The sequence below is a fragment of the Homarus americanus genome, unplaced genomic scaffold (assembly GCF_018991925.1).
Source record: "Homarus americanus isolate GMGI-L3 unplaced genomic scaffold, GMGI_Hamer_2.0 scaffold37032, whole genome shotgun sequence".
In the NCBI taxonomy this organism is placed as follows: Eukaryota; Metazoa; Arthropoda; class Malacostraca; order Decapoda; family Nephropidae; genus Homarus; species Homarus americanus.
The window spans coordinates 5,278,166-5,304,319 of NW_024731852.1; the positions used below are offsets into that span (position 1 = coordinate 5,278,166).

The window sequence follows — 26,154 nt, forward strand, 5'->3', positions numbered from 1 at the left end:
AGACTGAGAACCACAATGGACGCTTGCCTGGCCTCGGGTTACTTCCCAACTACATTCAAAGAGACCATTATTACTCTAACACCAAAACAAGGAAAGAACCCTGCCGTCCCACTAAACTACAGACCGATCTCCCTCCTCCAAGTACCTGGAAAAATCCTAGAAAAAATCATCAATAACCGTCTGAGAAATCATCTGGAAACAACAGAGTCAACTGCAGACAATTCGGGTTCAGGAAAGGGAAGTCCACCACAACAGCGATAGCCCGACATGTGAAAACATAGCCAGAGCCGCGGCGAGTGATAGACAATGTAATCTAACTCTCCGGGATGTAGGGAAGACATTTGACAAAGTCTGGCATGATGGTCTAAAATATAAGATCCTCCAACTCGGACTTCCCACCAACATTGAAAAGCTGCTTTGCAACTTTCTTGACGGCAGAAATGCCAGACTGAGGGTAGGACTACACACAGGAGAGACCTTCCCACTCATGAGTGGAGTCCCTCAGGGAAGCGTCCTCTCCCCCACCCTCTAATCGGAGTCTATATTATCTACACAAGTGACACTCCGCCTCCCACTAGAATAGGTAACGGAGATATTATGTATGCAGATGACATCACTCAAATAACAACACATCAAGGAAAATCGCGAGCGTTACAGGTCGACAACACCAGGCGGGAATTAGAAAGGGTAAATAATTACGAAAAACAATGGAAAATCCAAACCACTCTCCCAAAATTCACAGTGATACCCTTATGCAGAAGGAAAACCCATCCATTAGTAACCAATAATGCCCAGATAGAATACAAAAGCAGAGGCACCCTCCTGGGCCTGCATATATCCACGACAGGTTACTCCCACCATGTCCACAGCAGGAAGGAAAAAGCAAGAAGAGAGCTGAGAAAACTATACCGCTTTAAAGCGCTTCCGGAGAAAATAAAACTCCGCCTGGTGACATCATTTATCACACCGATATTAACTTACCCAGCAATACCTCTTCATACTATGAGCACCACTCAAATATTAAAATTACAGGTGGTCCAACATGAAGCCCTAAGATTCAACACAGGTGAAAGATACCCCTTCACCAGAACCACAGCCGAGATACATAGAGACCTGAGAATGAAACCCATCAACGAGCAGCAGCACACCCTGGCCAGCAGAATCTGGCAAAAGATAGAACGATCAGAGCAAGAACTCCTTCAAAGACTCCCACCAGATAAAGACAACAACCATACATGGTTCCCAAAAAGTTACCAAACCTCAAAAGGTCCATTACCACCCCCGATCTACACGGCCAGGCAATAGACAACGGCCCTAGACCAGCATCCGCCAGTGTGGTCAGTGGAATATGAAATAAGGCCCTTAAAACACCCATATATGAGACAGGGTAGGATGTCTAGTGCCTGTACCGACAGACAATAACTAACCCATGACACAACCCTAACACACTATTAGCTTAGCTAGGCGGTCAGCCCGCCCTCTCTTACCTCCTAAATTTCTTCAATTTCCGAACTATAACTTCCTTCCCTCCACCTCTAATCTTCCTTCACCCCTTCTTTCTCTACAAAAAAAAGTGAGGGAGGGTAAGGGAGAATGGGAGGGTAAGGATGGGAGGGAAAGAGAGGATGGGGGGAATGAGGGAGGATGGGGGAAGGAGGATGGAAAGTGGTGAGGAAGGATTAGAGGGTGGGTGAGGGAGGATGAGAGGGGTGGTGAGGAAGGATGAGAGGGGTTGGTGAGGGAGGACAGGAGAGAGGTGAAATTTTGCTGGACAGAACAACCTTAACCTAGCTTAACCAACCTACTGAAATCTAACCTGATCTGGCCTCACCTAAAGCAATCTACCAATTAAGAGTGTGTATAGAGAGTGTGTGTGTGTGTGTGTGTGTGGGGGGGGAAAAAGGTCAAACTAATGTATCCTTGAAATGCAACAGTCGATACCTTGTGTTAGACCACGTACTGCATCCATCATTATCACAGGTTGGGTTCTCAAAAGTTCACAAGTCATATTTTTTCCACTAAATGGAAATGAGTAAAGGTTTCTAGGTAGGGTCGAGTCTCAGTGTGGTTTCGATGCCATTAGGTAGAGAGAGAGATACTATATTTTCTAGATTTACATGGCGGTATATCACTTCGAAATGACAGGTCAAACTTCTCCCGCCACCTTCCTCAGAAAAAAACGAGAAGCTGTAACATGTAAGATCGAGACTCTGGTTCTCCTCCATGATTGGCTGAGTCACCTTACATAATTAATTGAGCTCTGGGATCAACAAGGCCATGGCGATTGAGTGCACAGGTGACAGATGTGCAAATAACATGATTAGCCTGAAGGTGACCGTAACACCCCCAGCAGATTCCAAGGGGCCATAACTTAGGGTCCAGGGGGCATAACTTAGGGTCAGGGGCATAACTCAGGGACCAGATGAGCAATAGTTCGTACGATGAATGTTTCTCGTAAATAATGATACAAGAATGTGTCCAAATGGTTATCAAAAGCCAAAGCACATAATTAATGTAAAAAAATAGCATTACAATTACACTGGGATTATACCTTGACTAAAGACATTTATTGAGTACCAGGGATTTAAAAGGTCATTTACACGTGTAATGTAAAAGAAATATAAATTTCCTGAGGGTTCATTAACCTAACCTAACCTAGCTTAAGCTACAGAGATACACAGTTACCTATAGAGTTAATTTGATTATAACTTTGAACGAATTGTCATGAATTTTCAAACTCAATTATATTCAGGTGAGGTAAAGTAAACAGATCACAACTTATTCTTCCAACAAATATCACTCTGACATGAACGGGTCTTTTCTGTACGTTAATTTTCCTTTTGTGGTGAAGATGAAAATTAAAGGACTGCAATGATGGACACCTGGATGGAAATTCCTACAACCAATATTTTTTTTACATTATTCCGCTTACTGAGTTACATGTACCAAGTTTAACCATGGATGACAGCCTAGTCACGAGTTACGTTCAGAGTCCTTGATACAGCGGGAGGAGTTACTGTATGTAACACTTATATCACCGAGGAGCAAGAAATATTCTGTGTAAGTACTGTATTGCGATTTACAGGGCCATTAAATTTTATTTTTTATGCGTGTCTTCACCGCTGTGTCTTCACTTGTGACGTGTGTGTGTGTGTGTGTGCCCCCCCATGAAGTGCCTTGCGTGACAGGTCAACATCAAGATGCGTGGCAGGAGGGGGACGTGCTAATCGCGAGGCGAGGATCTACATGACGTATTGCCTGGTGGGGGAGGACCTGACCCTCACCGTAATGCCACTATGAGGGGCTAAGTTGTAATATATTGTTAGTGTGTGGAGCGGTGAGGGCCTACCACTGACCACATCAATATATCCTGATGGCACTTTTCCTGTGGTCGCTGCTGCTGGGCCGTGACAGTGGCAGTATACCTGAGGGGTTTGCCTAGTGTTGCCTCCTGCCCAAGTGTTGCTGATGTTATGTACTTATGTACATTCACTTATAGGTCAAGGCTCCACTTGTATGTTACTGTCACATGAACATTACAATGTATGTACCTAACCCGTACTTGAACTAATAATTCTAGATGAACTTTCAGAGTCTAATTTTCACCATTGGTCGTTACAAAGTCTTTATTTCCGCCACATTAATAATCTTGTCTGCCGTAACATAATCTTCACTTTGGCGCCACACGTACAAATGGACACGAAAGCGATTTTTACTCTTTGTTTTACGCCTCGTTGAATGCAGACAAAATTTTTAGGGCTAAATTACGTAATTCTCAGCTATTATGTTCAATACATGACGAAAAATAAAAATTCCAACCTGACAGCACGTGAGGGTGTTGATAATCCTGGCCCGTCATAATTAACTATCTTTAATCTTGGTATTAAATGTTTTTTCCTCAGAATATATATAGCAAGATGGTATGTCAAGGTCATCCTCTGTACAGGATCTGAGTCCTTCTGTATCATGCAGCTCAGGTGTCGTGTTGATGGAAGACATGAACATGGATAATGAAAATGGCAGAATAAGTCACATTACTTGAAGAACAACCCTGACAGGTCTGACAGAGTGAGACGATCTCTCTACCCTGGATCACCAGAGGCAACTGTCTGGTTACAATAACACACTGACAGCGGCAACACTCGCTAACCTCCTACAAGAAGTAATAATGACAGTTCTGACAAAAGGTGCATCTAAGCCTTGTCCCATCTGCCCAGCAGGGTGTGGGTGTGTGTGTGTAACTTGTCACGGTCACCACCACACTGTTGGGATGACGAGGAGCAAATAATTATTGACACAATCGATCCCCACATTGTGAGCTTCTTCACCTGACACATGAGGTGGTGAGGTGTCCTTTGCCTTAAGTACAAGGTACACATGTCCAGGTATTCTATGAACATAACATGAGTGACACAGGTGTTTAGTGCAGTAGCATGTGTCCCTGGTATTAAGCGTAAGATACAAAGGTCCATGTGTCATCTAGACCTGACACGGACACAAAATCACGTGTCCTTGCATCTAATATAAGACATTTAATTCTTTATATAAATTTAGAGTCATGACTATATATATATATATATATATATATATATATATATATATATATATATATATATATATATATATATATATATATATATATATATATATATATATATATATATATATATATATATATATATATATATATATATAAAATAATATTATATTTTATGTATATTATAGGCAAATTATAATACAGGCACAGCATAACTGTCTTCATTCATGTGATATTGATTTGCGTAAAAAAACGACAAAACATGAAATAATAGAAGAAAAGAAAAAAAAAGACAAGTTATTAAGTACATGATCAACCTCGTCAGTAGTGTGTGGGATGAGGGATCGACTTCTCGTATGTTAAGATGAACTACATAATGATAAATGTTCATTATGCGTGAACAGAAGAACCACAAGCCAGAAAGAACAAAAACAACCATACAGAACAAGAACAACAGCAAAAGGCATGTCGAGCATTAACTAATCATGACCTTAATGACACCTGTACTGACACAAGTGCAGTAATTACCATTCCACCTGTCACCTGTAAATCAACACTCATGTATGTACAAACACTCAGACGAATAACCACCACCACCATCCCCATAGGTCAACATATGTATGGTTAGTATCCCAATAATGGGTCATTACGAGGTCATGAAGTGATCGTTATGAGGTCATCCATCATTACAGCCGCCCACTATCGTTTGGCCTCGTGACCTTGGACGACAATTTGTGGTCATTGAGTAAGTCAGATTGATGAGTTTGTTAATAGTTAATGTTGTCTCCTGTCTACTCTCTTCCACCCCCTCCTCTATTACCTCTCCCTCCCCTATTTCTTCTCCCTTCCCTCCACCCCTCCCCAATTTCTTCTCGCCCTCCCCTATTACCTCTCCCTCCCTATTTCTTCTCTCCTCCTCTCCCTCCCCAATTTCTTCTCGCCCCTCCCCTTTTACCTCTCCCTCCCAATTTCTTCTCCTCCTCCCTCTCACCTCCCCAATTTCTTCTCGCCCTCCTATTACCTCTCCTCCCCAATTTCTTATCGCCCCTCTATTACCTCTCCCTCCCCAATTTCTTCTCCCCTCCCTCTCACCTCCCCAATTTCTTCTCACCCCTCCCTATTTCTTCTCATCAGCACATAATATTTCCACTATAAGCAACTTTAATATAATTTTCAGATACATTTATAACACGATTTCTTTTCTATCAGAGATACTATCAGCCATATTATCTATTAAACCGTAATGTCTGAGAACCATAACAGAGGTGGAATGGAGTAGAGCTGGGGTGGAGATTTTTCAGGTGATCCAAGAAGCTTACAAACAATCAGGGTAAGTGAGTCTTTATTACCCAACCTGCTCTTGAATAGTAAAGGTAAATTTCTTGCTTTCTAAAGATAAGAACGAATGGGGTCATCAGTTTAAGCACCCCTCAGGCCCCGAGACAGATATGAGGGAGGGAAGGAAGAAGGAAGGAGAGAGGTAAAGAGGAGGAGGAGGAGAATGAGGAAGAAAGGAAAACAAGAAGGGGAGGAGGAAGGAAGAAAGGTGAAGGCAAGGGTTTGTCAGGTAAAGGTCGAGAATCTAACCAGACCTTCCTGGCCCAACATTATGATATCTTAAAGTAGTCATACATTCCACACATTATTCCACCTGCCTGTATTATATATCATTAACCACACTACCTTGCTATATTTCTCTAAAACCTATACTGTAATGTGTATCAGCCGTATCACCTCCCAACCACACCAACAACCACATTACCACACACACACACACAAATTTAGCCACACTACCTCTATCACACATAATTAACCACACTACCACTCACACACACAAAATTAGCCACACTACCTCTCACACATAAAATTAGCCACACTAACTCCATCACACGTAATTAATCACATTATCACCTGCTAGCATTAAGCCCTCACACACAGGTAGGGTTCATAATAATCAACAAGCACTGCCTCCACCCACCCACTGTTCTACGACTTGACCTTTGTTATGGCTACACCTATTAATAGAGCTGTCCTTGAGTGTGTGTGTGTGTGGTTAAAAACCCTCTGAGCCATCCAGCCTTGACTCCTCTGTAATGTTATAATGTAAGAACTCCACCTTACTCTCAGATGTAATGTTAGAAAAGTAATACTCAACCTAATCTAGTCTAATGTAATCTAATCTAGCTAAACCTGACCTAACCTAATTTAATCTATTTTAACCTAACCAAACCTAACTTAAGCTAACCCAACCTAACTTAATCTAACCTAACCTAACCAAATTTCTACCTTCAGTACTCTAAAAGGATAATGTTACAATTACTCTTACTTTATGACACAAACACCTCACCCATATGATTTACACAACACTAACACAACACAAATCCTCACACACACAACACAGCACACAGTTACCCTAACCTGACCTAGCCACCTACCTCTCCTAACCTAACCTGACCTGACTTAACTCACCCTAACCTAACCTGACTTAACCCACCCTGACCTAACCTAACCTGACCTGACTTAACCCACCCTAACCTAACCTGACCTGACTTAACTCACCCTAACCTAACCTAACCTGAGCTGACTTAACCCACCCTAACCTAACCTGACCTGACCTGACCTGACTTAACTCACTCACTCTAACCTAACCTGACCTAACCTGACCTAACACTCTGACCTAACCTAAACTGACATACATTACTGAGAGTGATCGAGCTGTGGTTGCCCCCCACCTTCATATCTATCCAGGTACATAGTATTTTGAGATCAATTATTTAATCATCAATCTAAGCTATATTGGGCAGATGGAGGATCGATTGGCCTCATTACCTGAGTGGTGGAGGCTGCATCCTGGGAGAAGTTAAAGAAGGTCATGTCTGATCTACTGATGATTCACTATCGATTGCCCCATTTATTTTACATTTACACTTGAAGGTCGTGTATTCAACCCCATTTACACTTGAATGTCTGATTTTTAACCATACAAACACTTTATGGTTGATTTGTAGCCTCATTTACACTCCATAACACTTGATTGGTGTTGTTTTTAACAGAATTTACACTATTTACATTACATTTACACTCCACTAACAATTGATGGCTTGATACATGCAGTCCACACTGTCATTTGCGTCTACAGGTCAGTTCAACTCAAAATAACTAATAGACTTATAGAGTGTACAGTTACAGTCAAAAGTCCTGTTGCCTCTCCATGGATAGCATAATGCACCAGTGTCTACTGCTTCAGGTTCACAAGTCTGAATCTCAGGGTTCATGAAGCAGCAGGAGAGGCGACAGGACTTGTGACCGTGACAAAACATGTTTCCCTTCTTACTAAATCCTCTTTTCTATGCTTTATATATATTTTTGTTCTATTTGTCATACTCAGTCCTTTCTTTCTCTTCCTCCCTCCTCTATCCCCCACCCCTCTCTCCTCCCCTCCCTCTGCCCCCCCTGCCAAGACCAATATCAAGAATTCAACGGTAAATATTTCAAGTCTCATCACTAAATCTTGGAAGTTTACCATTTGTGTGGCGGAGACAGGAGATGTGTCTGTCAGATACATGTGTGTCATCTTAATGTCAAGACAGGAATAGCAGTGTCTAGTACAGTACAGTATTTATATAAAAATTATCATACGAAGATTAGGCACCCTAAAGCTAACCTTATCAAACTTATCCTAACCTAACACCCCAGGTAGCATAAAGATACTGAATCATCAGGTGAAATAATCTGAGGTGCTTAATCTTCACGTGATCCATGAAAAAAAACGACAAGAATTTTTATTTCATTATTAATACTGTACCGTATTCAGCCAATAATGTCAATCTAGGCTAGATCTTTTATGAAGAGCAACAGCTGCGTCCTGAAATTATATCCCGTATTAAAGTGTAAACACCGAGGCGAGCGAGATCATTAGTTTATCAAAATCTGGCATTACCAAAGGTCAGCCCCTTCAGTATTTAGCAGACAGGATCACACAGTAAAAAATAGTACAGGAAGCTCTCACGGTGTAGTCACAATGTTATGGTGTTAAAAAAACTGAAATAAAAATAAAAGCTAAACAATACTGAAACACTGTATAAGAAGATGATAAATGTATGAGGCAGTAGAGACAAAGACTGAGATGTGGCTCAGTGTGTCGTACTTTAACTCTGTCCCAATAATACAATATAGTGTACCCTACAAAGATGCTCAGTCGAGGTTGAGTATGAAGAGGAGTCTACAAAACTGACCTGGGGGCCGCTGGAGGTGTTGGCAGTGGGCTGCTGCTTCTCTTCTGGCTTCTTGTTAACTGGCTTCTTATCATCTGGCTGCTTCTTCTCCTCCAATTTTGGTGCCTTTGTTTTCTCCTTCTCCTCACCCTTAGATGGTGTTCTCTGCTTGCCATCATCACCCTTCAGTGATCTGGCAGCCTCGCCTTGGTCTTGTGCCTGCAATGAGTTGATAACATACAATAATAATATTAGAAAATAGGCTCTTCTCTGTGTCTTCCTGTCCCTTCCTTATAATTTCTCTATCCCTTCTTAATTCTCCTGTTCTTTTCAATACTTCCTTGCCCTTCTCATTATTTTCCTACCCTTCTCAGTTAAAATGGGGAGTGACAGACAATCAGCCACACACCTGTTTCTTGGAGGGCTGCTTCACTGTCTTAGAGTCAAGGTAGTTCTTGTTGTCAGGACTGTCGCTGTAGGAGCCGCCAGACTCCATGTGTGCCAGGGTCCTCCTCAGGTCACTCAGGTACAGCTTACCAGGTTCATCCAACAACACCTGCCACCACATAACTCCTGGTTTATCTGTCCACACACCACTGGTCACGTCAGCACGATATATCAGCATGAAGTTAGCATGAAGTCAGTGAAAAGTAAATATAATATCAGGAAGAGGGCAATGGTAGACCAACAAAAAAATTTCAACAAGAGGAGAGCAGGTCAGTAGGAAAACAGCAGGTAAGCAAGAGGACAACAAAAGAGCAGCAAGATGTTAAACAGGAGAGCAAGTCAGCAATCTGGGTGTGAAGATGAGGAGAGGAACTAACCTTGCGGGCGCCAGAATACATGTTGGCTCTCAGCATCCATGGTTTGATGAGCGTCAGGATAGCCAACTATGTCCTTCATCGTTTCCTTCTTCCACCCACCCAGGAACAGCTGATCCCACACCCATACGCATGCTGACACGCTCAGCACGCCCACAAATGCCTGCCGGACGCCGCCCATACCCAGGGAGAAACTTCAGTTATGAATGGTCCTAACAATTTCACGCCTATCCAAGAATAGCCGATTTCACACCCATACCCACCACACCCACCCAGGAAACTGTTGATACTGTATATATAGACAGTCCAGACACACACTCATAGTTCCTTTAGCTCTCTCTCAGTTAACCTTTAACCGTAACTGAATGTATTTTGAGCTGGAAGTTGTGGACAGGGTCAGTTCTCTCTCTCTCTCTATTATTTCTATATTCTCTCGTTCTCTATTTTTGCATCTCTTTCTTTAACCTCATCCTTCTCTCAGTTGTATCTCCTCTTTTCAGTCTCTTTCTTTTCACTCCTCTCTCTCTCTCTCTCTCTCTCTTTACCTCTTTCACATATTTTCTTTCCACTCACTCTCTTCCAACTCCTTCTTACCTGAGCAATCCACATTCTGATGAAGATGGCTGGGTCGGTGAAGATCTTGAGGTGTTTGGGCTTCATGTCCTTAGTGCCTCGCTCCAGCAGCTCTTGGTACTGCTTCACTGACCCCTTCAAGTCCTTCGTCAGCACCTCAGGCAGAAGTCCTGCAGCAGGGAAAGTGATCATAAACGAATTAATGCAGTTGTTATACAGAAGTAGTAGTACAGTAGATGAGATATGTTTTAGGTACTATATTATCTTATGCTGACGTTAGGTGAATACAGTTAATACAATATTTGTTACTACTGCTACTAATATCCATTAATAATAGTACACAACATAGCTATAACCACTACCATCACTCACAATTTATCAGTACAACTACAACCCCCACTACTACTCCCATCCATCACTCCTACCACGACACTAACCTTGAGATTTATACGGGAGACCTGGTTGTTGAGGCAGCGTGTGATGTGGTCGTAGTACTCGGTGTCATTCTTCTTCATCACCTCCATTATCTGCTCGGCCACAGCGAATACTTCCTTCTGGCTCATCTGACAGTGGCGGGTCACCAATTCAAGCAACATTGCCTGCCGTATCACGTGTTCCTCTGAAAGCGAGCAAGGAAGGGGTTAGATTTTAGGCCTGTAGTGCCCTTTTGGGGGTAAACTACTAAACTAAGTCTGTGGCACTCTGCTATGGGGAAAACTAAGCATAGAGTACTCCTTTGGGTAAACTAGACCTATAGTGCTGTTCTAGGGGGTAAAGTAAACCTACTGTATGATGCACTACTGGGAGTAAACTAATTCTGTAGTGTTCCTCTAGGGGTAAAAGAGGCCTTGTGGGGTACTGACGTACTGTCCTCTTTATTATTTTGGTGGAGTGAACGGGGTGGTAATATCGACAATATATACCTAGATTTTGCCAAGGCTTTTGACAGTGTACCCCATGAAAGGCTGAAAACCAAACTGGAAGGGTACGAAATTCGGGGAAATGTCCTAGCATGGATAGAAGACTTTCTACATGACCGCAAGCAGTGTGTGGTGATTAATGGCACGAAATCATCATCTGTACTTGTAACAAGCGGGGTACCACAGGGCAGTGTATTGGGCCCGCTGTTGTTTGTTTGTTTCATAAATGACATGCCTGACGTTGTACACTCCTCCATACAAATGTTTACCGATGATGCCAAGTTATTTTGGGAAATCAAGAACCAAGCGGACTGTGAAGAGCTGCAGAAGGATCTCTGTGAGCTCCAAGAATGGTCGAAGAAATGGCTGCTGAGATTCAATGTCAAGAAGTGTAAGATGATGCACATGGGGCGTACCAACGGTAAGGAGGCGTATCACATGTCCCAATGGGATGAAGAAACTGCACTATTTGAGACAATGTGAGAAGGACCTAGGTGTGTATGTTGACAATGAGCTGAAGTTCTCGGGCCATTGCAAGAAGAAGGTAAATCAGGCAAAAGTTATTAGGTCTTATAAGAAGGTCGTTCAGATATCTAGACGGTCCGTCCTCGTAACAATCTTCAAGTGAAATGCTTCCCCATCTGGAGTACTGTCACCCGCCTGGTCCCGAGATATGCTAGGGACTGTCAGTTGGTTGAAAATGTTCAAGGAGGTGCCACCAGACTGGTGTCTGCTTCGGCACCTCAACTACCCTGAGAGATTGGAGTGCCTGAACTCTAGCTTATACTACAGACGGGCAAGGGGCGACTTATAAGGTGTAGAAGCATCTCCAAGGGTACCTACTCAGTCGAGTGTCCTGGAGCTGGTGGACGCTCGCCCCACAAGGGTCACAGCTCAAGATTGAAGGAGCCACAGGCCAGAAAACTGTGAGGGCAAACTTTTTGGAGTGAGAGTTGTGAACTCTTGGAACAATCTGCCAGAAAGTGTTGTGACAGCACCGAGTGTGAGCTCTTTCAAGACCAGACTTGACCAACACTGGAGCAGGTTTAGTTTCATTCAGGAGCCGTTGCATGCCCAGTACTTGCCAACAGTGCGTAACAAGAGCGTGACCGATCATCCAAGCGGCTAAAAGAGACGATCAGTGGCGAAGAGGATAAAAGTAAAAGTATTCTAGCGGGAAATGTTAGGCGGCTTATGTCATTAGAATATTAGTTGCTTATTTTACCTGATGATCAAACATCCAAATGATACCTGGGGGATTAGGTTAGGTTAGCATTAGATAAGTTAGCAATAGGTTAGGTTAAATTAAATAACTGTTAAGTTAGGTTCGGTTAGGTTAGGAGTTTAATTATCTAAAAGAAATAAATTGGAGTCCCTAATCTGTTTTATTGTATCTGTTAAAATTGTTGACATAGTTGTTGATACTGTACTGTACTACTAACCATCTTCTTCATCAGGCTTCTTCGGGAAGGCCTGCTGGAGGGGTACGAGCCAGTAGATGTGAATGTTGGAGAATATCTTGGAGTGGATGTTGAGGATATTGAGGGCTCGGGCTGTCTGGATCATATGCTCTTCGTTGTCCAGACATCGAAGTGGAGACGTGTTGTCGTAAGCCTGGGAGGGGGGAACAACACCATGATAAATAATAGTAACAGGACAGATGTGTATATGTGTTCTTAAGAACATAAAATTTTTATTTTATGATGGAGACAAATTTAGGAAAAATAAAAGATTGGAAAAATTAAAATGCAAACACCGAAATAAAAGAAACGAAGGAAAATGAAGTTAGATGATTCCAGTAGTTAGTAATTCAGACACATGTTAATGATTAACCTTTATGACAGCACCGTCGATGGCACACCAGAAGTGAAGAAATAAGGCACAAAGGAAGAATTTCTACCTAACACCTCAGATAGACAGAAGCAGTGTTGATTGAGTGCCAGAAATTAAGGCTAACAGGAAAGCAGAAAGAAGCAAGAGACAGTGTTGATGGAGCCTCAGATGTGAAAGAGGAGAGGAGGGAAGAGACAAAGGATAAGAAGGGATTATACCTCAATAACAGCACTGTCTATAGTGCGCCAGTTGTTGCTGCGAATGGCCCTCGTCACCTTCTGGCTCTTCATCTCCTTGTCCAGTGTTTTGTTGAACTTGTCTCTCATGAGCGCCTTCACATCCTGGTCGGGCTTAGGCTTCAGTTTGGCTGCCTCTTTATCGATCAAAAACTCCCACCAGAAGAAGCAACGGAGGTTATTCGACAGTCCTAAGTGTCGCTCCCGGAGTCTGGGGAATAGGTGGGTACAACATGGTGAGGAGCTGCACCTTCATTACCATCACTTGTCCACATCCTAAAATATGATTGGTATTTCACCGAAGCTAATTAAACCATCTAGTCTCGTCACACCTAGATTTACAGTACAGTATATACGATTCACCGGCTCACACCAACCTTTTCATATACTCGTTCTTTTTGTTATTGTTTTGGGCCAAGATGGCAAGGAGCGCCTGGCCAGCCACATCAGAGGGTTTAGTTCCCAGGTCTTCCTTCAGTGCTTTCCTCTTGGCCTTCTCCATTTCATCATCTGTGTCATTACCCTCGTCGTCTTCATTGTTGCTGTCACCCCCATTTTTCTGGCGCTCCCTCTCTGCCTCCTGTTGAAACAGTACGAGTCAACGTGAGCTGGGGTGACACACGCCGGCTACAAGAATAGAGAACCTCAGCCAGAAATATGATTGGTACACTGGAACATGATGCTGGATCCTCTTACAGTATGTCCTTCCCTTCCAGCTTAACAGTGGCTTTCCCCCTATAATTTGTGGCATGACAGTTACCACTCACCTCCTGAAATGCAAGTCTCACCCATCTTCTGGAACATGACAGTCCTTCACCTGGAACATGATAGCCCCTCACCTGGAACATGATAGCCCCTCACCTGGAACATGACAGCCTCTGACCTAGAACATGATAGCCCCTCATCTGCAAAATGATAGCCCTTCATCTGGAACATGGCAGCACCTCACCTCTTCGAATCTGACGACAGCTGTGTGCCTCCTGAGTCCCTCTTGAAAATTAGAGCGGACCTCATGAAGGAAGCGGCCCAGCTCGTCATCATTCTCATAGGCACTGGCATCCTCTGGGTACCCGCAGTCCTGTCAACCAAATAATCTATATACTATGCCTGGCACTTGAAACATGGACATACAATTACACATATCAATACACAAATATACATACAGACGAACACAAACCCAATGCCCCGATACATAATTAGTCCTGTAAAGCATCTGTTCTACGTAAAGGACACGCTAATTGTAAGCTTGTATAAACACATACACACACACACATTGAGGCTGGAGTGGGAGGTAGGCTCTAAACTGGTCTTCCATGATTGTGTGATCCATAAACACGACCTTGATTCTCCTCCTTGATGTACCACAGACATGCACCCCTGCGTGAAGCTCCTCTGTTGCTCAACCCCATCAGTGACCGTGAACATCCTGACTCAACTTCTCCCAACTTCATCGATTCTGTTCCCACTTTGGACATTGTTAATGTTTTACTCCTTCAACTTACATGAAAACTCTTCATTTTGGCTCACCTTAAGATTTGCCGCTCATGTTTTTTCACCTTAAGATTAACCACCTTAATGCTACTTGGGGAAGTTAGGTTGGGGGGTTATGTTAGGTTTGGTTAGTGTTACGGGGATTAATCTTTTGGTAAAATAATATCAGGGATGAATCTTAAGGTGACCCTTTATTTATAAGTACTGTAGTGCCAACATCTCAACTCACTGATTGACTGATTCACTGACTGAGCGTAAAAGCAATATTTTTCACTTTAGCGCCACAATGGATGTGTTTACCTACCTGTTATCCCCTTATGTTCTCCCTCACCCCCCCCATCACCTGCATAACACAAGGTATCAGATTGTCTTTTTATAAACCTATACAACAATGGAGGAGAGTCTGAAGCACCTGGCAGGTTCTCAAAGCATGACGTCACTGATACAACTGCCGCCAGTCAATGTTGCTGTGTATACCATCCACCAGTCACTAGGGCAGAAACTATATATTTTTTAGTGTGTGTGTGTGTGTGTGTGTGTGTGTGTGTGTGTGTGTGTGTGTGTAGGACTTCAAATTGTTTACAGGATATTTCATAGGTTATAAAGTTGGAGATACTGTACAATACTGATTTTGGGATCCATCACTCACAGCAACTAGCAGCTTTTACTCTCCCTTACACACTACAAACACTCACACACAACCCCACAGACAGACACACACAGTACTGTGCCAAATGTACTGTACCTCTCCACACTGCCCCATTAGCATAAACTCCTAAAACACCTGACAATGTTTACAAATTATCAGTGTGGTCACGCTGAGAGCACCGGCCTGAGCGTCTATATGACCTCTGATTACTGTACATTGTTCTGGGGAAAATACCGCATGGCCCACTACTTTTAAGGACCACTACTTGTAAGGGAGCAATATTTACAGCAGCCCACTACTTGTAAGGACCACTAATTGCAGGGCCCACTTCTTGTAGTACCTTCTACCTTTAAGGGCCACTGCTTGCCAACACCTGCAGCAACACGAAAGAATGTTTAACTTACACACACACACACACGAACAACACTTAAATGTCGTGCTCAAGACTGGCTATACTATCGACTGGTCTGAGACTGAGTTCATCTGTCTGGCAGCCAATCTTCCAGTCTTGTTGAGGCAGGACACACACACTGACGACACCAGACACTCACCCACCTATGACACCAGACACTCACCCACCTATGACACCAGACACTCACCCACCTATGACACCAGACACTCACCCACCTATGACACCAGACACTCACCCACCTATGACACCAGACACTCACCTCCCTATGATACCAGACACTCAGACCCTACCCACCTATGACACAGACACTCACACTGACCCTTACCTCCCTATGACATCAGACACCTCCCACTGACCTTACCTCCCTATGACACCAGACACTCCCACTGACCCCACTCTCCCGACACCAGACACTCCCACTGACCCTTACCTCCCTATGACACCAGACACTCCCACTGACACTGACCCTTACCCCTATGACACCAGACACTCCCACTGACCCTTACCTCCCTATGACACCAGACACTCCCACTGACCCTTACCTCCCTATGACACCAGACACTCCCACTGACCCTACCTCCCTATGCCCTGACACTCCCACTGACCCTTACCTCCGTATGACATGACACCCCACTGACCCTACCCTATGACACCAGACACTCACACCTGACCCTTACTTCCCTATGACACCAGACCTCCCACTGACCCTTACCTCCCTATGACACCACACCCCACTGACCCTTACCTCCCTATGACAAGACACTCCTACTGACCCACCTCCCTATGACACCAGACACCCCCTGCCCTTACCTCCCTATGACACAGACACTCCCACTGACCCCTACCTCCCTATGACACCAGACACTACACTGACCCTTACCTCCCTATGACACCAGACACTCCCACTGACCCTTACCTCCCTATGACACCAGACACTCCCACTGACCCTTACCTCCCTATGACACAGACCTCCTCAGCCTTCCTCCCTATGACACCAGACACTCCCACTGACCTTACCCCCCATGACACAAGACACTCCCCACTGACCCTACCTCCTATGACACCAGACACTCCCACTGACCCTACCTCCCTATGACAAGACACTCCCGGACCTTACCTCCCTATGACATCAGACACCCCACTGACCCTTACCTCCCTATGACACCAGACACCCCACTGACCCTACCTCCCTATGACACCACACCCCATGACCCCCCTATGACACCAGACTCCCACTGACCCTACTCCATGACATCAGACACTCCCACTGACCCTCCTCCTATGACACAACCTCCCACTGACCTTACCCCTATGACCTGGACACCCCACTGACCCTTACCCCTATGACACCAGAACTCCCTGACCTTACCTCCCTATGACCAGACCCCACTGACCCTTACCTCCCTATGACACCAGACACCCCACTGACCCTACCTCCCTATGACACCACAGACACTCCTCCTGCACTGACCACCCCCTATGACACCAGACTCCCACCCCACCTCTATGACAAGACACCCCACTGACCCCACCCCCTATGACACCAGACTGGGACACCCATGACCCTACCTCCCTATACACCAGACACTCCTACTGACCCTACCTCCCTATGACACCAACACTCCTGACCCTACCTCCCTATGACAAGACACTCCCACTGACCCTAGTCCCTATGACACAACTCCCACTGACCCTTACCTCCCTATGACACGACACCCACTGACCTACCCCTTGAACACCTCCCAGCCCTACGTCCCTATGACACCAGACACCCCACTGACCCTTACCTCCCTATGACACCAGACACTCCCACTGACCCTACCTCCCTATGACACAGACACCCTCTGACCCTTACCTCCCTATGACACCAGACACTCCCACTGACCTACCCCCCTATGACAGAACTCCCACTGCCACCTCCCTATGACATCAGACCCCACTGACCCTACCTCCCTATGACACCAGACACTCCTACTGACCCTTACCTCCCTATGACACCAGACACTCCCACTGACCCTTACCCCTATGACACCAGACACTCCCACTGACCTCACTCCTATGACACCAGACACTCCCACTGACCCTACCTCCCTATGACACCAGACACCCTACTGACCCTTACCTCCCTATGACACTGACACTCCACCTGACCCTTACCTCCCTATGACACCAGACACTCCCACTGACCCTACTCCTCCCTATGACACCAGAGACACTCCCACTGACACTGACCCTACCCCTATGACACCAGACCTCCCACTGACCCTTACCTCCCTATGACACCAGACACTCCCACTGACCCTTACTCCCTATGACACCAGACACTCCTACTGACCCTTACCTCCCTATGACACCAGACACTCCCACTGACCCTTACCTCCCTTATGACACCAGACACTCCTACTGACCCTACCTCCCTATGACACCAGACACCCCACTACCCTACCTCCCTATGACACCAGACACTCCCACTGACCCCTACCTCCTATGACACCAGACCCTCACTGACCCTTACCTCCCCTATGACCAAGACACCCTACTGACCCTTACCTCCCATGACACAGACACTCCCACTGACCCTACCTCCCTATGACACCAGACACTCCCACTGACCCCTTACCTCCCTATGACACCAGACACTCCCACTGACCCTACCCCTATGACACCAGACACTCCCACTGACCTACCTCCCTATGACACCAGACACTCCCACTGACCCTACCTCCCTATGACACCAGACACTCCCACTGACCCTTACCTCCCTATGACACAGACACTCCCTACTGACCCTTACCTCCCTATGACACCAGACACTCCCACTGACCCTTACCCCCCTATGACACCAGACACTCCCACTGACCCTTACTCCTATGACATCAGACACTCCCACTGACCCTTACCTCCCTATGACACAGACACCCCACTGACCCCTACCTCCCTATGACACCAGACACTCCCACTGACCCTTACCTCCCTATGACACCAGACACTCCTACTGACCCCACCTCCCTATGACACCGACCCCCACTGACCCTTACTCTATGACACCAGACACTCACTGACCCTTACCTCCCTATGACATCAGACACTCCCACTGGACCCTCCCTATGACACCAGACACTCCCACTGACCCTACCTCCCTATGACACCAGACACCCCACTGACACTGACCCTACCCCTATGACACCAGACTCCCACTGACCCCACCTCCCTATGACACCAGACACTCCCACTGACCCTTACCCCCTATGACACCAGACACTCCCAGTGACCTACCTCCCTATGACACCAGACACTCCCACTGACCCCTACCTCCCTATGACACAGACACTCCCACTGACCCTTACCTCCCTATGACACACAGACACCCACTGACCCTACCTCCCTATGACACCAAACACCCTACTGACCCACTGTTACCTCCCTATGACACAGACACTCCTACTGACCTCTACCTCCCTATGACACCAGACACTCCCACTGACACTCACCTCCCTATGATACCAGACACTCAGACCCCTACCCACCTATGACACCAGACACTCACACTGACCCTTACCTCCCTATGACACCAGACACTCCCACTGACCCTTACCCCCTATGACACCAGACACTCCCACTGAGACACCAGACACTCCCACTGACCCTTACCTCTATGACACCAGACACTCCCACTGACACTGACCCCCCTATGACACCAGACACTCCCACTGACCCTTACCTCCCTATGACACCAGACACTCCCACTGACCCTTACCTCCCTACACCAGACACTCCCTGACCCTGACACCTCCCACTGATTCCCTCCACTGAGACACCAGACACTCACTGACCCTTACCCCTATGACACCAGACACTCCCACTGACCCCCACCTCCCCTATGACACCAGACCTCCACTGACCCTTACACTCCCACTGACCCTCCCTCTATGACACCAGACTCTCCACTGACCCTTACCTCCCTGTGACACCAGACACTCCACTGACCCCACACTCCCTATGACACCAGACACTCCCACTGACCCTTACCTCCCTGACACAGACACTCCTACTGACCCTTACCTCCATATGACACCAGACACTCCCACTGACCCTTACCCCCTATGACACCAGACCTCCCAGTGACCCTTACCCCCTATGAGACACGACCCTTCCTCCCTATGACACCAGACACTCCCACTGACCCTTACCTCCCTATGACACCAGAACCTTGGACCCACTCCCACTGACCCTTACCTCCCTATGACACCAGACACTCCCACTGACCCTACCTCCCTATGACACCAGACACTCCCACTGACCACACCTCCCTATGGACACCAGACACTCCCACTGACCCTTACCTCCTATGACACTAGACACTCCCACTGACCCTTACCTCCCTATGACACCAGACACTCCCACTGACCCTTACCTCCTATGACACTAGACACTCCCACTGACCCTTACCTCCCTATGACACCAGACACTCCCACTGACCCTTACCTCCCTATGACACGAGACACTGATGTTGACCCTTACCTCTCGTATGACACCTGACAAACTGACCCCCTGCATTCCTTTCTTCTGACCCCTTACTCGCTCACCTTATTGAGGAATTCCTACGCGTGTCTCAGTCATAAATTAGTGCAAGTCAGTGACCCGATGACTTCCTGAACCAACGTGTCTCTCTCTAACCTAGCCTAACCCAACCTAACCTAACCCAACCTAACCCAACCCAACCTAACCCAACCCAACCTAACCTAACCTAACCCAACATAACCTAACCTAACCCAACCTAACATAACCTAACGAAATCTACCAAACACAAGCAAACTAATCTTAATTAACTTAACTCACATAATCTAACCAAATATGTCCGAGTTAACTTAAGCCTACATATAACCTCAGCTAACTTAAATGTAAAATAAACTTAATTTAATCTATCCTAAACCTAACCTGACATAATGTTCTCGTAACTAAATCCATCGTAAACCTTAGTTAAAATATCAAACTTAAATTAATCCAAACTTAAATTAATTTAAATCTAACATACCCAACAACACTACATCCACCTCAAAGGTCAAACTCATCATCATCATCTCAACTGACGTCATGGTGGAAGAGGACCAATCACCGCTCACAAGACCCATATAAACGTGGATTCTGTCAATTGCCTATGGATGGGCAGCGCATGGTGACCGGATAAAACCCCAACGGACAAAACCCCAGTCTCATATATAAAATATAAAATAAAACACTTTTATGTTTAGGTTAGGTTGGGTTAGTGTTGACAAATGACAACCCCGTTGGGGTTTTGCCATGGAACCGAGCGCATGAAGACTCCAGCTAGTTCCAGTGTTATACTTCATCTGTGTCTCGGGGCTCCTGTGTTAACAATAATACCAAAGAATTTGGACTGTAATTTTGAGTGAGTGTGTGAGTGAGTGTGTCTGTGTGTGTTTGCAGGTGGTGTATTGGTGCGTGCAAGGTTACATGCAGACACGGTGCATGCTTGAAAGCATGTTGGGGTACGTGCATGCGTGTGTATGTGTGCGCGAAGGGGGGTGGGGAGGGATGTGGGTTCATGATTGCGTGTATGTGTTAAATTTACACAAATCATTGTACACTGACCTAAGCTTACATGTGTGTGTGTGTGTGTGTAGCTTAGCAATATAAGGGTGTACTCACGCATCAGCTGGTTCGATCAGTACATACTCACGCAAGGCAGGTCAGGGTTTACACATGCAGTTGTCAATACAGTCAGGTTATACGCCTGTGGGTGTCAATCTGGGTGTATACACAGTGGTGAATACTTGCAGGTGTCAGCAGGGTAGGAGTACAAACAGGTGGCAGCAGGGCAGGAGTGCACACAAACAGGTAACAGTACTGACGGTGAGGGCGCGGGAGAGAGCCTGGTCGAGGAAGACGCGCGCCTCCTGCACGTACTTCTCCTTCTGCCTGGGGGCCAGTGGGGGCTCCTGCAACAGACCAGTAGTGAGGAAAGTGACTCCTATAGACATGACTGAGATAATGATGATTGGTTCACCAACCAGTATCTAAACGTTGATTGGTTCACCAACCAGTATCTAAACGTTGATTGGTTCACCAACCAGTATCTAAACGTTGATTGGTTCACCTACCAGTATCTAAACGTTGAGTGGTTCACCTACCCGTATCTGGACGTTGATTGGTTCACCTACCCGTATCTGGACGTTGATTGGTTCACCTACCCGTATCTGGACGTTGATTGGTTCACCTACCAGTATCTGGACGTTGATTGGTTCACCTACCAGTATCTAAACGTTGATTGGTTCACCTACCAGTACCTGGACGTTGATTGGTTCACCTACCCGTATCTGGACGTTGATTGGTTCACCTACCCGTATCTGGACGTTGATTGGTTCACCTACCCGTATCTGGACGTTGATTGGTTCACCTACCAGTATCTGGACGTTGATTGGTTCACCTACCCGTATCTGGACGTTGATTGGTTCACCTACCAGTATCTGGACGTTGATTGGTTCACCTACCAGTATCTGGACGTTATACTTGTGGTAGGGGAAGTGTTGGGTGGTGAACTCAGGGCCCAGAAGGGTGAACAGGGCCTGCTGTTTGAGCTCTGAGCCCTGAGGTCGGGTCACATGCTTGGCCAAGGCCCGATTCACCTGATCCATCACCTGCAGAGGAAGATAATGCATGAAGTGGCCTAGGTAGTGTGGCCAGGGGTAATGAGGCCAGGGTACTACGACCAAGGAAAGTATGGCCAAAGGTGAGTATGACCAAGGGGAGTATGGCCAAGGGGTAGTGTGGCCAAGGAGCCAAATTAATGCGGCCAGGGGTAGTGTGGTCAAGGGTAGTGTGGCCACAGCAAAAGCACAGCGGCCCAAGAGGACCACTCAACATGCAACACTATTGATTGGCGCGAACACTTATCCCCATTCACCCTCTCACTTACTTCGTCTTTTTCTCTCTTTCTCTAAATTCCTTCGTACTCTAACACTGGTAGTTTAACTCACCTCTACTTTACCCATTACTTTCTTTCTCTAAATACATCCTCTATAACTCTTATTATTTATTTATCTCATTCTTTAACTCACTTTATTCATCTCATTCTCACACTCACTTCATTCATCCTCTTACGAACACTCACTCAAAAAAAAGCAGTTCTTAGTACAATATTCGTACACTAATCAACACAATCTATATTTTTTCAACAATCAACAATTCCCGAAATTAATCAAAATTTTAAATATCATTTTCATACGATAATCAGAATTTTTCTTAAGATCAGTTTTATTTAACAGATAATAAATATTTTTCATACGATAATTATTGTAATGAAAAAAATTTCAGTGCCATAATACACATTTTCCATACGATAATTACCCTTTTATGTACGATAATCAAATTCAGTACATAATTGCCCCAGTAATGTCACCGTAGTTTGATTAAACACCTCGGCTGGGTTATAAATCACCGTTATTGACGGTGTAATGTATTAATGTAGTACCGCTGGTCTGTTAGTAATCTGTTAAAGTATTTTATTCCCATTACTGTGTGTACTAGCCTCTTAATTCATTTCTTATCTGTCTTGTTTGTTTGCTTCTATTTCTGTCTGCCTGTCTGTCTCATCATTCACTCAACTCGCACACTTTCTCACTCCACGCTATTTTGTTTATGAGAGAGGGAGAGAGAGGGGGGGGGGGGCATGGGTGTGTAAACAAAACACAAACACAAAATTTCTGAATGGAGGCAAATCACGAGCGGGATATTTCAGGCAGAACGACCGACCGAGAGGAATGTGGGTAATAAACAGAGGGAGGAGAGAGAGCTGGGTCAAAAGTTCTCTCTGCTGTTACAATATACATGAAGGTTTATTCTCGCGTTAACTTCTTATTGTGTATATACTGTGTCGATCAAGCCCAGTACAGTACCATTCTAGTACTTGCTTCACCCACTCAATCTCAAACTGGCGTCCACTACAACTCAAGCTTAATGGTATTCACTACAATTCAAGCTTAATGGTGTCCACTGCAACTCAAGCTTAATGGTGTCCACTGCAACTCAAGCTTAATGGTGTCCACTGCAACTCAAGCTTAATGGTGTCCACTGCAACTCAAGCTTAATGGTGTTGTCCACTATACCTCAAACTGGTGTCTACTATACCTACACTCGCCTCCCAGTGGCAAATTGTCATCGACTACACAGCCCCCCAAAATTATCTCTCAAATACCGAGAAAATTTGGTACATTCCTCGTGAAGTATAATTCCCGGCTACACATGACAGACACCACCACATTACTCCACAGTTAAGGGAGGATACTCTCACAAATTGTTCCTTTATTTCGCAGCAGTACAGAAAATTCACAAGATTATCCCCCCTCTTTATTTCTCTTTTTTTCTAACAATTGTTGTGAAAAATAATGTTTGGAGAGCAGTAAACTTGTTCCAAACAGTGTGTAGGATTAAAGAAAAGCATGACCTTGTAAGTTAGTTTTTTATTACTGTACTGAAATGTACTCGTTACGGAAGTTGTGTGTACTGTATACTTCGCCACTGTACTTATGTCTACAAAGTAGTTATTGATTATTGTACTGCACTGTACTCATTACAAACCTTGCATGTACTGTGTGCCTCGTGACTGTACTAAATTACCTAAATTAGAGTTCCTGATAACTACACTAAATTGCACTCATAAGCCCTCCGGTACTATAAGATACATAGTTGCTTGGTTCTGCTTTATTTTCATGGTGAACCTTTGTACTATCGTCTACTACCTTTACTGTTAGTGAACTTATGGGACTACAGGTGGAAGATGATAGATGCCTCTAGCTACCGTGAAGCATCAGGTTGGGTGATGAGTAAAGAGGGTCTCGTAGGCCTGAGTATACAGCACATCATAGGCCAACTCTTTTTCGGTACATAAGCAGGCAATGTAACCAGCAACGCACTCGACCGCCCTCAGGTATCCAATCAAAGCTGAGTGGACTGAGGATGCCCCGGGCGCGAACTAACATCCTTTGAGACAGGAGGCGAACACTATTAACCACTCAGCCGCCGCACACCATCGGGTATGGTATCAAAACAACCACTGTGATGGAGTGTGAGGGTCAACATTACCTCAAGGTTACATTCCAGAGAGGGAGGAGTACTGTGGGGGAGTAGTGGCCACAAAGTCGGCGTCGAGTAAGTAGGATTATGTGGCCAGTCTGGCTGATCGGCAGTGGTGACGGACTGGCTGGGTCACGCCAACATCATGACCTACCTCGTAAAGGCGTTAATATGGAAAGTGTCAGTGACTTTTTATCGCGTGTAGCGATTCCCCCAAAGATTAGTGTTTTTAATGTTTTTTTTTTCCTTTTTAAGAGACTGACAAAGGCGAGTTATTACGCACCTTGACGTGAATGTGGGTTTAACATTATGATTGTACCGACCTTGAACATTCATCACTGCACTGTGGGCCGCTCAATACCATCCCTTCCAGCAATATAATTACAAAACCTGCACACAGAGTCACAGGTCACGCCACCAACAGTCACCACCTCACACAAAGTCCTCGAGTGAGCGGCCAGTAGCGGCAGGGAGGTGTGGAGGAGGCATTAGCGGATTGGCCTAGTGAGAAAAATAGCGATGTGTGTATTTATGGTGAAAGTTTGAGTTTATTACTACTGTTCTGGACAAGCCCTTTAGGTGTTGCACTTAGTCAAATTAAGCGGGCCATTATGTGCCTCTCAGCCGACAACGTAAACACCACCAACATGCTGGTATTCTTCACAGGAGAGTTCCATCCTACCACGAAAGACCTAATATTACGTAATTTACCTGTCACTATAATTCTGACTGCACTACCATGATATTTATTGATGAATTCTAACTTTTGGTGATCAGTCAAGCCGTGTGTGGTGTATTAACACAAGAGGTGAGGGGCGGGAAACACACAACGTAATGTTACTGAAGAGGTTATGATACAACAGCTGGGGGTAAAAGGGACACACACTTACACGAAAAATTCTTGGGAAATCTCACTGCAAATTTCACTGCAGATATTCGCTTCATCAGTGTGGACGGGGTACATCATTATCATCCATATAATCATATTTTATGTACAGTAGATAAAAGAGAGTGAATCTATTTAGTAATTAAATAATAATAAATTGCAACTCATATAAAGACTGATAACCTTAATATACCTGTCAATAATGGCTGATTACTTGTACTTGTCAATAAGGTATCTATTTACCCTCACAAGGTCCCTCTACTAACCCAATAATTATACTATAAATATTGTATTTCCTCATTATTATACTGATTAATTACACAAGATTATTGCCCTCTAATCGATAGTTTTACGAGAAATAGTTCCCCTTTCCTCTATTTATATGATTAATTATAAGATAAGTATTTCCCTTATCTTCTATTTAACTGATTAATTATAAGACAATTCCCTTATCTTCTATTTAACTGATTAATTATAAGAAAAATATTT

At 45.0% G+C, this 26,154-nt stretch overlaps 1 protein-coding gene across 1 annotated transcript in view; it reads right to left on the reverse strand.

The window, feature by feature from the left end:
* LOC121867864 overlaps positions 1-26,154 on the reverse strand; it is a 50,667-nt gene that overhangs the window by 23,015 nt on the left and 1,498 nt on the right. The window contains exons 3-14 of the mRNA XM_042367988.1: positions 22,199-22,345; positions 21,560-21,646; positions 14,084-14,212; positions 13,512-13,714; positions 13,117-13,345; positions 12,508-12,679; positions 10,552-10,764; positions 10,167-10,315; positions 9,576-9,735; positions 9,161-9,333; positions 8,773-8,970; positions 6,824-6,833 (exon numbers count right to left, since the gene is read on the reverse strand). Of these exons, the coding sequence (XP_042223922.1) occupies positions 6,824-6,833; positions 8,773-8,970; positions 9,161-9,333; positions 9,576-9,735; positions 10,167-10,315; positions 10,552-10,764; positions 12,508-12,679; positions 13,117-13,345; positions 13,512-13,714; positions 14,084-14,212; positions 21,560-21,646; positions 22,199-22,345 (1,870 nt within the window). The remainder of the gene's footprint in view (positions 1-6,823; positions 6,834-8,772; positions 8,971-9,160; positions 9,334-9,575; positions 9,736-10,166; positions 10,316-10,551; positions 10,765-12,507; positions 12,680-13,116; positions 13,346-13,511; positions 13,715-14,083; positions 14,213-21,559; positions 21,647-22,198; positions 22,346-26,154) is intronic.